We start from the raw sequence: 14,909 nt of genomic DNA on the forward strand, positions 1-14,909 counted from the left end.
CACACGCAGGAGAGAGGAGGGACCCAGAAAAATGGCACGCAAGGCCTTATAAAGACTTTTGAAATTGCCACCCTGTAGATCAAGACCACCCCCGGAAACATCATACATACATCACAGAAGGGCTGTAACCTAAGACCACCCCCAGATACATCATACCTACATCACAGAAAAGGTGGTCTAAAACAGAAATTTGAACGTTGTCTATCTCCTGTCTGGCAGGTTACCGTATTTTTTGCTCCATAACACTCACTTTTTTCCTCCTAGAAAGTAAGGGGAAATCTCTGTGCGTGTTATGGAGCGAATGCCTACGGGTGGCGGGGGGGGGGGGATCTGCTGCAGTTGTGAGCAGAGGATCCATGGTTCCCCAGTCATAGCTTTGCCATGACAAATTAAAAAGATGCCGTGTAGACAGGTAAAGGTAAAGGACCCCTGACAGTTCAGTCCATTCGAAAATGACTCTGGGGTTGCGGCGCTCATCTCGCTTTATTGGCCAAGGGAACCGGCGTACAGCTTCCAGGTCATGTGGCCAGCAGGACTAAGCCGCTTCTGGCGAACCAGAGCAGCGCACGGAAACGCCGTTTACCTTCCTGCCAGAGCGGTACCTATTTACCTACAGTGGTACCTCAGGTTAAGTACTTAATTCGTTCCGGAGGTCCGTTCTTAACCTGAAACTGTACTTAACCTGAAGCACCACTTTAGCTAATGGGGCCTCCCGCTACTGCCGTGCCGCCAGAGCACGATTTCTGTTCTCATCCTGAAGCAAAGTTCTTAACCTGAAGCACTATTTCTGGGTTAGCAGAGTGTGTAACCTGAAGCGTATGTAACCTGAAGCATATGTAACCCGAGGTACCACCGTACTTGCACTTCGACGTGCTTCCGAACTGCTAGGATGGCAGGAGCAGGGACCGAGCAACGGGAGCTCACCCCGTCATTGCGGGGATTCGAACCGCCAATCTTCTGATCAGCAAGTCCTAGGCTCTGTGGTTTAACCCACAGTGCCACCCGCATCCCATACTGAATGGTATACAGTGGTACCTCAGGTTACATACGCTTTAGGTTACAGACTCCTCTAACCCAGAAATAGTGCTTCAGGTTAAGAACTTTGCTTCAGGTTGAGAACAGAAATTGTGCTCTGGCGGTGTGGCAGCAGCAGGAAGCCCCATTAGCTAAAGTGGTGCTTCAGGTTAAGAACAGTTTCAGGTTAAGAACGGACCTCCGGAATGAATTAATTACTTAACCTGAGGTACCACTGTAGTTTCTGTAAAATATGCAGGCACTTATGATATGTAAAATGAACCGTGAAAAGAGAAAAAGGGAAGTCACTGATGTAAAAATGAGTACTTTAAATTGTAAAACCGAAAACCTAATAAAAATTTTAGAGAGAGAATCCGAGACCAGGGAGAAGAGTCGATGGAAGAAAATTGGAAAAAAATTGAAGTATATTTACAGAAATACTGCAAAATTAATGAATGTTAGAAGTATATTGGAATTATATGAATTATATGAACATTAAGTGTTAATGTGTTAAATTGGGAAATTGAAAGTTAAATTGTGTTACGATAAATTACAGACCAAATTAAAGAAGAGGGAAAGGATTTGTTGAACTAGATAATTTGAACCAGAATACAAAAAAGGGAGGTGCGAGGAAGTCGAGGAAATAAGCTAATGAAAGATTTAGATACAAAAATTTGGATTTGTGTTTCTGTATTTTTTTTTCTTATGTTGTATTGTATTTTCTTCTTTTTTTATTTCTTTGTTGTTGATGTATTGTTTGTTGAATTTGTGTATTGTTTTTCTTTTCTTGTTTTTCCTTTATATGTATAAAATATCTAATAAATTTTATTTAAAAAATAAAAATAAAAAATTTAGAGAGAAAGAGAGAGAGAAAAGACCTGATAAAAGAGACAGCTAGAAAAAAGACTGCCCTTCCCTCGCTGTCCTGCTGTGTCCCATCAGGTGTCTATTTAAAAAAATTAAAGAAGTGTTTAACCATCCGTGTTTTACCCTCTTGCCACAAAATCCATATTGACAGACTATTTTTACCGTCACCGCAACCCTGCAGAGGCTCAGTGGCTCCATCCACTGCTATTTACACCTCCTCTGGTGTTGGAAAAGCCCAATCCAGTGATAAAAAAAAGAAGACTGTCTCCTTCCTGGAGTCTGTGGGTTTTATTTTTATTATAGTTGCATAACCAGGTGCTGACAGCGCCGGATGCCCCTTGCACCCCAATCGCTGCTCCTGCCAGTCACACCCTGATCACGAGCTACTTTACGCAGACGTTCTGCAAGAGGCATCGAGATTACAGGGAGACTTGACCTTGGATCATGGCCGCAGGTGAGATGGGTGGGAAACAGCTGGGGAGAGAAGGGGCACCTGTGGAACCTGATGATCTGAAAAAAGGGCAATCCGAGCCTGAAGGGTTTTTACGCATGTTAAGCTGACATGGCTTAAATATTAACAGCACGGCGATAACAAACTTTTGAAAGACCTACGTCTCGTTGACTACAGGCGCTGGCTAAAAAAATGTGCCTGCGGTTAAGAAGGGAATAATAATAATAATAATAATAATAATAATAATAATAATAATAATTTATTATCTTATTTATTATGGTTTCCCCAGCCACTCTGGGCAGCTTCCAACAAAGATGAAAAATACACTAAAATGTCACACATTAAAAACTTCCCTGAACAGGGCTGCCTTCAGATGTCTTCTGAAAGTCTGGTAGTTGTTTATCGCTTTGACATCTGATGGGAGGGCGTTCCACAGGGCGGGCGCCACCACCGAGAAGGCCCTCTGCCTGGTTCCCTGTAACTTGGCCTCTCGCAGTAAGGGAACCGCCAGAAGGCCCTCGGAGCTGGACCTCAGTGTCCAGGTAGAACGATGGGGGTGGAGACGCTCCTTCAGGTATACTGGACCGAGGCCGTTTAGGGCTTTAAAGGTCAACACCATCACTTTGAATTGTGCTTGGAAACGTACTGGGATTAGCCCTCCTGGATTAGCTCAATGGCCCATCTAGTTCAGTATCCTGTTTTGTTTTGTTTTTAAATCATTTTTATTAAGTTTCCCATTTTAACAATCCAATCAAATCACATTGAATGTTCCAATTTGCAGTGGTACCTCGGGTTAAGTACTTAATTTGTTCTGCAGGTCCGTTCTTAACCTGAAACTGTTCTTAACCTGAAGCACCACTTTAGTTAATGGGGCCTCCCGCTGCCGCTGCGCCACTGGAGCACGATTTCTGTTCTCATCCTGAAGCAAAGTTCTTAACCTGAAGCACTATTTCTGGGTTAGCAGAGTCTGTAACCTGAAGCGTATGCAACCTGAAGCGTACGTAACCGGAGGTACCACTGTATACAAATACATATCAAATAGTCCAAATGTTCTGCCTAAATTATATTTTTTTTGTTGGGACTTCCTATGCTTCAAGTTTGGGGGGGTGGCTCTGATCATCTCATATCTCTGCTGCCTTGAATAGTCTTTCCAATGTTGTTGTTGTTTAATTGTTTAGTCGTGCCCGACTCTTCGTGACCCCCTGGAGCAGAGCACGCCAGGCACTCCTGTCTTCCACTGCCTCCCAGAGTTTGGTCAAACTCATGCTGGTAGCTTCGAGAACACTGTCCCACCATCTCATCCTCTGTCGTCCCCTTCTCCTTGTGCCCTCCATCTTTCCCAACATCAGGGTCTTTTCCACCTCTTCTCCTGAGGTGGCCAAAGTCTTGGAGCCTCAGCTTCAGGATCTGTCCTTCCAGTGAGCACTCAGGGCTGATTTCCTTCAGAATGGAGAGGTTTGATCTTCTTGCAGTCCATGGGACTCTCAAGAGTCTCTTCCAGCACCAGAATTCAAAAGCATCCATTCCAGAAGAGAAGACTCCCTGGAAAAGACCCTGATGTTGAGTTTGACCAAACTGCGGGAGGCAGTGGAAGACAGGAGTGCCTGGCGTGCTCTGGTCCAGGCGGTCACAAAGAGTCGGACACAACTAAACGACTAAACAACAACATGTCTCTCTCTTATACTGAGGGCACATTTGTGCATGCTCACCAGCTAGCCAATCTGTTAGCAAACCCAGTTTTGCATTTTGCAGGGGACAAGTGCGAAATGTTCATTCTGTTCTTCCTATTTTTAGGTGGCTGAGAAGTTTTTGGCTGTCATGGGGACCGGGAGCCATGCACACGCCTTGGCAGATGGGTGAGGAGGTAAAAAACAAGAGGAAAGAACAGAATGCAGTGGGCACGATGCTTCCTATGGCAAATACGCTGCAATTTCCCTCAGAATGCCTTGTTGGTAATTTAGGACTGTTGAATGGAGGCCAGAGCCGGCCCTATGATGAGGCAGAGGGAAGCAGCCACCTCAGGCGGCAGATGCTGAGGTGCGGGGAGGGAACAGATTGACATGTGGCCTTCCCTGTGAAATAAAAAAAATAAGGTCTTATATGTATAATTGGGACGCGGGTGGCGCTGTGGGTAAAAGCCTCAGCGCCTAGGGCTTGCCGGTCGAAAGGTCGGCGGTTCGAATCCCCGCGGCGGGGTGCGCTCCCGTTGTTCGGTCCCAGCGTCTGCCAACCTAGCAGTTCGAAAGCACTCTCGGGTGCAAGTAGATAAATAGGGACCGCTTACTAGCGGGAAGGTAAACGGCGTTTCCGTGTGCGGTTCTGGCTCACCAGAGCAGCGATGTCACGCTGGCCACGTGACCTGGAAGTGTCTCCGGACAGCGCTGGCACCCGGCCTCTAGAGTGAGATGGGCGCACAACCCTAGAGTCTGTCAAGACTGACCCGTACGGGCAGGGGTACCTTTACCTTTTTTATGTATAATAAATGTTCATAAATGTACCAAGCCAACATGCACATAAATAAATACAGTGGTGCCTCGCCAGACGAAAAGAATCCGTTCCGCGAGTCTCTTCGTCTTGCGGTTTTTTTCGTCTTGCGAAGCAAGCCCATTAGCGGTTTAGCAGCTATTAGCGGCTATTAAAGGCTTAAGGGATTAGCGGATTAGCTGCTAAAAGGCTATTAGCAGCTATTAAAGGCTTAAGGGATTAGCGGATTAGCTGCTAAAAGGCTATTAGCGGTTTAGATCAGATGATAAGCGGCTTAGCGATCAGCTGTTAAGCGGCTTAGCTAACAGCTGTTAAGCGGTTTAGGGGCTTGGGGAAAAGGAGGGGAGGGGAAAAAACCCCAGGAATTGCAAGGCATTTTCGTCTTGCGAAGCAAGCCCATAGCAAATTCGTCCTACGAAGCACCTCCAAAACAGAAAACCCTTTCGTCTAGCGGGTTTTCCGTCTTGCGAGGCATTCGTCTTGCGGGGCACCACTGTAAACCACATGTCTGAAGCAGCACAGGAAAACAGCCCGGAAACTATTTTGACTCCCCAACTGACCAAATGATTTCTCTGCAAGGTCAAGAAAAACGGAAAAGCCTCCCCTTTGTCTTTCCATTCACAAATCCTGTCTTAAGGGTATGTCTGTGTTTGAATAGGGTGAGTCTGTGACTAAGCACCGTATTTTTCGCTCCATAAAACGCACCTGACCATAAGATGCACCTAGTTTTTAGAGGAGGGAAACAAGAAAAAAAATATTCTGAACGAAACAGTGGATGTATGATTTTTGTGGTTCATGCTGTCTCCTTTATCGCTAGAGTCCCTTATCTCCCCTCCTGATCGCTTGCTGATCAGCCGCTAAGCGGCTTTGTTTCAGCACCCCATTCCCTCTTTCTTTAAAAAAACAAAAACAAAAGCACAATCTGCTTTTCACCCCTGGGCAATTGGACTCCAGGGACCACGCATTCGCTTCATAAGACGCACAGACATTTCCCCTTACTTTCTAGGAGAAAAAAAGTGTGATTTATGGAGTGAAAAATAGGTTATTTATCATTACAAAAGACTGACCAGGCTCCCCAGGGTATCCAATCAAGTGACCATTAACAGGTAACCTGCCAGACAGGAGGTAAACAACAGATTTCTGATAAACAGCACTCAGATTTCTGTTGTAGACCACCCCTTTCTGTGATGTATGTATGATGTTTCTGGGGGTGGTCTTGGACTCCAGGGCGGGCAATTTAAAGTGTCTATATAAGGGCGGGCACACCTTGGTTCTGGGTCCTCCTCCTTCTCCTGCGTGTGAAGGGGTCACCCTGTTGCAACAGTTCAATAAAGATCAGGCTTACGAGCTGCTTTGCTTCTCAATATTCTCTGGTTGGCCTCTGTTATTTACTCCTACCAATAGGGAACCCATGTAAGGACTCTATAAGGGCTCTTGTGTCACCATAAGGGAATAAGGGCAGATTTTTGTTTATTACACCTGTGCCCCCATTGCTAGCCTGTTGCCCCAAAGTACAGTGGAAGATAACTGCATACTCCTCCCAAAGTTTTGCAGCTTATTGCAGCAAAAGCCCCACATTTTGCAGTGCCCCACAAAAGGAGTAATTGATGCATCAAACTGGGGTTCATAGCTAACACCCCAAAACCCAACGTTGCCCGATTCACTCGAAACTGGCGCCAAAGTGGCAGATGAAACTGATGGACTATATGGAAATGGCGGAAATGACTGGCAGAATCCGAGACCAGGGAGAAGAGTCGGTGGAAGAAGATTGGAAAAAAATTAAAGCATATTTACAGAAATATTGAAAAATTAATGAATGTTAGATGAATATTGGAATGAAATTATAAGGTTTTAGCAGAAGTGTTATTAAGAATTATATGAACATTAAGTGCTAATGTGTTAAATTGGGAAATTGAAAGTTAAATTATGTTATGGTAAATTACAGACTAAATTGAAGAAGAGGGAAAGGATTTGTTGAACCAGATAATTTGAACCAGAATACAAAAAAGGGAGGTGTGAGGAAGTCAAGGAAATAAGCTAATGAAAGATCTGGATACAAACATTTGGGTTTGTGTTTTTGTGTTTTTTTTTCTTCTTATGTTGTATTGTTGCATTTTTTATTTTTTTGTTGTTGATGATGTATTGTTTGTTGAATGTGTGTATTGTTTTGCCTTTACTGTTTTTCTTTTATAAGTATAAAATATCTAATAAATTTCTATTAAAAAAAACAACGAAACTGGCGCCAGAGGTTGGCAAAAGTTTTGCAGCAAAAGCCGCACATTTTGCAGCACCCCACAAAAGGAGTAATTCATGTATGAAACTGGGGTTCGTAGCTAACACCCCCAAACCCAGCATCGCCTGGTTCACTTGAAATTGGCGCCAAACTTTGACAAAGGTTTTGCAGCTTATTGCAGCAAAAGCCCCACATTTTGCAGCACCTCACAAAAGGAGTCATTGATGCATCAAACTGGGGTTCGTAGCTAACACCCCAAAACCCAACATCGCCTGATTCACTCGAAACCGGCACCAAAGGTTGGCAAAGGTTTTGCAGCTTTTTGCAGGAAAAGCTCCACGTTTTGCAGCGCCCTGCAAATGGAACTATAAACCCTCAAACCCAGGGGTATCATAGGGTCACCCCAGAATCCCAACATCACCCAATTTGCTCCAAACTTTGGCAAAAGATCTCCAGCTTTTGGCAGCGAAAAGCCCACATTTTGCTGTGCTCCACAAACAGAGCAATAGACCATTTACATTTGCACATAACTTTCCCTGGGAGAAAACCTTGGGAAATAAGGTTTGCTCAGGGTGCTGGGAATTGTAGCTCTGTGGTGGATAAAATACATTTCCCAGGAGACTTTGGGGGAGGAGGGATGCCATGAGCTTAAAATATATTTATGACCTGGCAGATGAAAGTAATGGACTATATGGAACTGGCTGAAATGACCGGCAGAATCAGAGACCAGGGAGAAGAGATGGTGGAAGAAGACTGGAAGAAATTCAAGGACTATCTACAGAAATATTATAAGATCAATGAACGTTAGAATGACATCAGATTGAATGTAAAAGGTTATTAGTAAAAAGTTGTAAAATTAAAAGATTTAATATTTTAAGATATTAAGAAGATTAAGTTATATTAAGATATCAAAATTAAGACAAAGATCAATTAAGACAGAGGGAAGGGATTTGCTGATTAAATATATGATTTGGAATACAGTGAAGGGAGGTGTGGGGAAGTCGGAGAAATAAGTAAATGCAAGAAATATTATGAAGATGGAATTGTTTTTATTATTGGGGGTTTTTTCGATGTTTTTTGTTGTTCTGTGTTTTTGTAACTTTGTATTTTTCTTGTGGTTGTTTTTTCATTTTTGTCTCATTTTTTGTGTAAAAAACCTAATAAAATATCTATCTATCTATCTATCTATATATGACCTTAGTTATAATGGAAGCAAGCCTATTGTAATTTCTCTCCATACTTAAAAAACATGGCCTGCCCCAAGGAATCCTGGGAACTGTAGTCTGTCTAAGCTGCTGGGAGCTGTCATTCTGTGTGGGGCAAACTACAGTTCCCACAATCCTCTGGGGGAAGACGCAGCCTCTTAAAGTTACCTCAGTGAAAATCATTGGTGAGGGGGAAATGCACTCTGCACAGCCTCAGAGGTTCTCTTATTTATTTATAGTAGGGCCTTTGATAAGTGCTTTGGGTGCTTGGACTTTGGCTGCTTCCCTGCCATTACCGAGATGAGTTAATTCTCTTTCTGTCAATCTCCCCTACGACCAATAATTTTCCCGCCCATTCTTCTTTCCCTCCCATCCACCGCTCCCCTCCCCAAGCGCATGCGCCGCTCTTTCCCGTCTCGAAACCAATCTTTCTCCGGTCGGCTCTCGCGAGATTTCCTTTTCGCCGGGACCCTGCCGTACGTCCCATGTACCACTCCGCGGCGCGCACAGTTCTAGGACTTCGGGTCTAACTGTCTAACCAATCAAAGCAGGCTGTGGGCGGGGGGAAAGAAAAAGGAAAAGGGTAGGCGTTGCGACCTCAAACGCAGCAGCCAATCCCGTTGGCGGGCACCATCCTGCGCGTGCGCTGCCGAACCGAACCGACCAATGGGGCCCGGGGGGCGCCGCCCAATCGGTGAAGAGGGCTCGCGGAGATCGCCCAATGGGGCGTGGGCGTTGGTGGGGCGGCCTTTCTCTTTGGCCACGCCCCTCCTCCTCCTCCCCCTCCCACCCCAGCTCCGCGTTCCCCTGAAGGGCCGGGCTTGGGAGCGCAGGTAGGCCTCACGCGCAGCCTCGGCCTCGCGTAGCTCGCCGAGCCGGGGGATGACGACGGCGACGCCGCGACTGAGGCGAGGCCCTCGCTGAGGAAGAAGGCCGCCGCCGCCGCCGCCGCCATGCCGGCCAAGAGGAAGCTGGTGCCGCCGGCCCTCAACATCACCCCCACCATCGCCGAAGGGCCCAGCCCCACAGGCGGGGAGGGCGACGGCTCCGAGTGAGTGCGGGGCGGAGGCGGGGAGGGAAGCGGGAGGGGTCTCCGAGGGGCGGAGGCCTTTGGAAGTGGGGCTGGGAGGCGGAAGGGGGCGAGGGGAGGGCTAGGAAAGGGAAGGCAGGGTGTGGGGGGAGGGGTGTTAGACGGAATTATTATTATTATTATTATTATTATTAAGGCCGGGGGAGGAGGTGTTATACTGAATTATTATTATTGAGGGAGGGGGAGGGGTGTTATACTGAACTATTATTATTATTATTATTAAGCCGGGGGAGGGGGTGTTATACTGAATTTTTGTTATTATTAAGGCGGGGGGGTGTTAGACTGAATAATTATTATTAAGGCACGGTGTGGGGGGGGAGGGTGTGTAAGACTGAATTATTATTAAGGCAGGGGGAGGTGGTGTTATACTGAATTGTTATTAAAGCAGGTGGAGGGGTGTTATACTGAATTATTATTATTATTATTATTATTAAGGCGGGGGAGGGGGTGTTAGACTGAATTATTATTATTATTAAGCCGGGGGAGGGGTGTTATACTGAATTATTATTATTATTATTATTAAGCCGGGGTGGGGTGTTATACTGAATTATTATTATTATTAAGCCGGGGGAGGGGGTGTTATACTGAATTTTTGTTATTATTATTAAGCCGGGGGAGGGGGTGTTATACTGAATTATTATTATTATTATTATTATTATTATTAAGCCGGGGGAGGGGGTGTTATACTGAATTATTATTAAGCCAGGGGAGGGGGTGTTATACTGAATTATTATTATTATTAAGCCGGGGGAGGGGGTGTTATACTGAATTTTTGTTATTATTAAGGCAGGGGGGTGTTGGACTGAATAATTATTATTAAGGCACGGTGTGTGTGGGGAGGGTGTGTAAGACTGAATAATTATTAAGGCAGGGGGAGGGGGTGTTATATTGAATTGTTACTATTGTTATTAAAGCAGGAGGAGGGGTGCTATACTCAATTACTATTATTATTATTATTATTAAAGCAGGGGTAGGGGTGTTAGACTGAATTATTATTATTAAGGTGGGGGGCGTGGGGGAGGGGGGTTAGACTGACTTATTATTAGTAATAATAATAGCTTGTGGGATGCTCTTCCCAGAGAGGCTCCTTGCATATATTTAGGTGCCAGCCAAAAACATTCCTCTTCATTCCTGCATTGCAGGGGGTTGGGCTGGGTGACCCTTCCAACTCTACAATTCTAGGATTCTCCCACAACCTTTGGCTCATCAAATCATCTGTTTAAAGTGGTTGGGGTTTTTTTGGGGGGATGTAATTGTTTTGTGATTTGCTAGGGTATGTGTTATATGTACAGTGGTGCCTCGCAAGACGAAATTAATTCGTTCTGCAAGTTTTTTCGACTTGTGATTTTTTCGTCTTGCGAAGCACGGTTTCCCATAGGAAATGCATTGACAGTTTTAAGAAAAAGGCGCAAGATGTTTTCGTCTTGCAAAGCAAGCCCATAGGGAAATTCGTCTTGCGAAGCAACTCAAAAAACAAAAAACTCTTTCGTCTTGCAAGTTTTTCATCTTGCGAGGCATTCGTCTTGCGAAGTACCACTGTATACCATATTTTTTGCTCTATAAGACTCACCTTTTCCCTCCTAAAAAGTAAGGGGAAAGGTGTGTGCGTCTTATGGAGTGAATGCAGGCTGCGCAGCTATCCCAGAAGCCAGAACAGCAAGAGGGATTGGTGCTTTCACTGCACAGCGATCCCTCTTGCTTTTCTGGCTTCTGAGATTCAGAATATTTTTTTTCTTGTTTTCCTCCTCCAAAAACTAGGTGCATCTTGTGGTCTGGCGCGTCTTATAGAGCGAAAAATACGGTATATTGCAAATCGCCCCGTGGTCCAGGATGAAGGCATAGAAATACTGTATAGTAAATGATAATAATTGCCCACCCTTCGTCTCAGGGCAGGTTGCAGCAACTGCAAAGCATAACGCTTCCACGAAAACACACGACGTTACACAAGGTGTTGTGTGGGTTTTTTTTTTTAAAAAAAGTGGTTTGCGATCGTGGGAAGAAATACATATAAAATACATATAAAAGTAGGGTGTGGGGATGCAGAGGTGGGGAAGAGGAGGTCTCGGAAAGGAAATAAAGGGTGTGGGGGTGTTAGACTGAGGGAGGAAGGGTGGGCGCTTGTGGGAATAATTATTATTATTATTATCCGCCCTTCCCTTTAAGGTCCTGGGGCTGGTTACAGCAACTAAAAGACAGCACTAAGATGAAAAGCGCAGTGTTGCGCAATGTTTTAAAACAACATAGCAATCTCAGAAAGAAGGCATGTCTTTATAAATACGTACCTCAGGTGCCGAAAGCTGGGTCAGAAGAGGTGAGGCTTCAGCATTTACCGAAAACTATATTGTTATGATTACTTGCTGAATTTGTTGGCTGCTTAGGGCAACCCAATGTGACTTGCAACCAAACAGACAACCACCACTGCTGTCCCCTGCCACATAGATTGATTGATTAATTAATAAATAATTGAATTGAATTTCTGTATCTGAGAATCATGTTAAAACCAAGAGGGGAAAGTATTAGTAGTAGTAGTAGTAGTAGTAGTAGTAATTAATAATAATAATAATAATAATAGTTATTATCCCCACCCTTTTCTCTGACAAGGAACTCAAGGCAGCTTACAGATAAAAATAAGAACAACTAAAGCGAAGTTGCCACACGCACCTCAATAGTTGCACAACTTGGGAGGGGTTTCCACAGAAAATGCCACCTCCTGCCTGGTGCCACCACCTTGAGCTTCTGAGGGCAGAGGAGTAATCAAGGGGGCACCCTCTGCCAGTCTTAGGACCCAATAGGTCTGATGGGAAGGAGGTGATCTTTCAAGTATTTGAGGAGTTTAGAGCTTTAAACACTACTTAATGGCCTGGTGTGTTTGTGTTTATGTTTTTAAATGTGTTGTTGTAAATTGCTTGTAGGCCTTTGGGTCCCAAACTCTAGGTATTTATTTTATTTTATTTTTTATTTACTGGTTGCTTTTTTACTGAGGTAACTCAAAGCGACTGACATTATGTAAGCAAACAAACAAGCACAACACAAAAACATCTAAAAGACCATCCCTATTGTTAAAAGGCAAGATTGAAACATCCCGCTCACTCGAGGAGGCCAAACGCCTGGCAAAAAAGAAATGTTTTTTTGCCTTGCGCCTAAAGCTATGTCATGATGGCACCAGGCAAGCATCCCTGGGGAGAGCGTTCCACAAGTGGGGAGCCACCAATGAAAAGTCCCCATTCTGTTGTGCTCCAGACTTCCTAAGATAACAATCACAAGGTCCAGGTCAGTTCATATGGGAAGAGCTATTGGAGCCTTGAGCCACATAAGTAGTATTAGTGTTATCAGTGGGTTGCATGCAACTAAGTCCTACTCAGGTTAGACCCGTTGAAATGAATAAACCTAAGGTAGCCATGCCTATTATTTTCAATGGGTCTACTCTGAGTAGGGCTGTCACTGGATACAACTCAATAAAAGTACTTTATTAAGGTAGGCAGCTGGAAAGGAGAAGTATGTCTCTTAAGAGCATGTGGCTTTAAAGGGGGATTCCATTTATGGAAAGGAGAAGGATGAAGGGGGCTGAAAGGTTGCAATTTCATTTACTGCAAAGTGACTGCTTAATCTTTAACTCTTCTTAGTGGTGCACATAAAATTACATAAAAGGTGAATCATGCAAAGCATTTTTTTATTTTTTTTACTCTTAAGGATGTTATTATTACTGAGCTAGATGTTGAATAACGGAGCAAGAAGAGCAGCTGGGAGGTGGGGGGCAATAACACATGTGAAGGGGGGTCCATGTGGGCAGGTGGTCTGGAAAGGGACATCAACGATTGGAGGGGCTTGAGATGGGATTGTTGTTATTAGTGGTGTTGGGATGGCTGTGGAATGTAAGAGGAGATGATTAATGAGCAGGTGTAACTAGAAGAGACAGAGGGGGAAATACCGTATTTTTCGCTCTATAAGACGCACCAGACCATGAGATGCACCTAGTTTTTGGAGGAGGAAAACAAGAAAAAAAAAATCTGAATCTCAAGCCAGAACAGCAAGAGGGATCACTGCGCAGCAAAAGCAGCAATCCCTCTTGCTGTTCTGGCTTCTGTGATAGCTGCGCAGCCTGCATTCGCTCCATAAGACGCACACACATTTCCCCTTACTTTTTAGGAGGGAAAATGTGAGTCTTATAGAGCAAAAAATACGGTATATGTGGGGGTTGGAGGGAAACTTTTTGTTAGTAGCAAATACAGTCATACCTCGGGTTACAGATGCTTCAGGTTGTGTGTTTTCGGGTTGCGCACTGCGCCTAACCTGGAAGTACCAAAATGGGTTACTTCCGGGTTTTGGCGCGGAAGCGCTAAATCGTGCTTTGCGCATGCGCAGAAGCGCCGAAATGTGAGCTGCGCAGACGCAGCGCTGCGGGTTGCGAACCCGCCTCCCGCACAGATCACGTTCGCATCCACTGTAGGTTGAGATGGGTCTTAAAGTGTTAAAGTCCATGAGGGTGGGGGAAAGCAGCTGAGGCAATGAACGGGGGGGGGGGCATCTGGGAGAGAGACGTTTGTGCTATATTCAGTTGGACTTATTCCCAAGTAAGTGTGTATAGGATCGCAGCCTTAAAGAGGAATCCATATATGGAAGAGAGCAGGGTTTGGGTTGAATGATGATTGGCGTTTAAAGGGCGCCTATTCTTAGTGCCACTGGTGTTGAAATGGCATGTGTTCCTGAATAGTTTGGGGGGTGGGTTGCATGTTCACAGAACTGAGGCAGAAGGGAAGGCAGTGAATGGAAGGAGGGGAGATGGAAGAGGTTTTCTTTATGAGAGTTTATCGTTCCAGGCAAGCATCCGCTCTGATCCGGGACTCCCAGGTCACAATGGGTCAGGGCACCTGGCTGTTAAACCAGAAGGTTGGTGGCTTGTGCCCACCCAGGGACAGGATTCCTGCATTGCATTGGACTGGAAAGTCCTTGGGGGTGCCTTCCAACGCTACAGTTTTCTGATTAAACGTTTGAAGGAGCAAATTCACACGAGGAGGAAAGTGTGGGGAAGAGAATGGAGTGGTTGTGTTGGCTAAGAGAGGGCACGAGCTGCATCGCCAAGTAGGACGGTTCAGTCCCCAGGAGTGCTCTGATGGTGTTTCCTGCTTGGCAGGGGGTTGGACTCGATGACCCTTGTGGTCTCTTCCAACTCTATGATTCTATGATTCTATGATCCCCAAGTGAGGCTGGGAATGTCCCCTGTCTGAAATTCTGGAGAGCCTCTGTCAGTGGCTGCAGTCAAAAACAGAGCAATGGTGTGACCTAGTTGTAAGGTAGTTTCTTAGGAAAGGTTGTGGTTAAAAGGGTGTCATGCAGTTCATTTGTAGAGGTGTAGAGAGATGTGTGAGAGGCCCGGTATAGCCCTCTGGGAAGGGTGGCTCAGATTGAAGAGGGAGTGGTGTTAAAAGCGAGCTGGATAGATGGGATGGGGTTAGAAGGTAACACAGTGGGGAGTGCTGAGAATTAAGGTACTGTAACGCTTAAACCAGCAAGTCTTTTATGTAAGTTGCAAGAGGACATGAAAAATGTACAGGAACAGATTACCTA

At 45.1% G+C, this 14,909-nt stretch overlaps 2 protein-coding genes across 2 annotated transcripts in view; both read left to right on the forward strand.

Annotated features, from left to right (window-relative positions):
- Nucleotides 1-14,909, forward strand: part of TNFAIP8L1 (TNF alpha induced protein 8 like 1) — a 155,099-nt gene that overhangs the window by 132,394 nt on the left and 7,796 nt on the right. The gene's annotated exons all lie outside the window — the stretch shown is intronic.
- MAP2K2 (mitogen-activated protein kinase kinase 2) overlaps nucleotides 8,953-14,909 on the forward strand; it is a 34,109-nt gene continuing 28,152 nt past the window's right edge. The window contains exon 1 of the mRNA XM_083421777.1: nucleotides 8,953-9,305. Within this exon, the coding sequence (XP_083277903.1) occupies nucleotides 9,208-9,305 (98 nt within the window). The 5' untranslated portion in view covers nucleotides 8,953-9,207. The remainder of the gene's footprint in view (nucleotides 9,306-14,909) is intronic.

This window comes from Podarcis tiliguerta, assembly GCF_965153285.1.
Source record: "Podarcis tiliguerta genome assembly, chromosome: 18".
NCBI classification, from domain to species: Eukaryota; Metazoa; Chordata; class Lepidosauria; order Squamata; family Lacertidae; genus Podarcis; species Podarcis tiliguerta.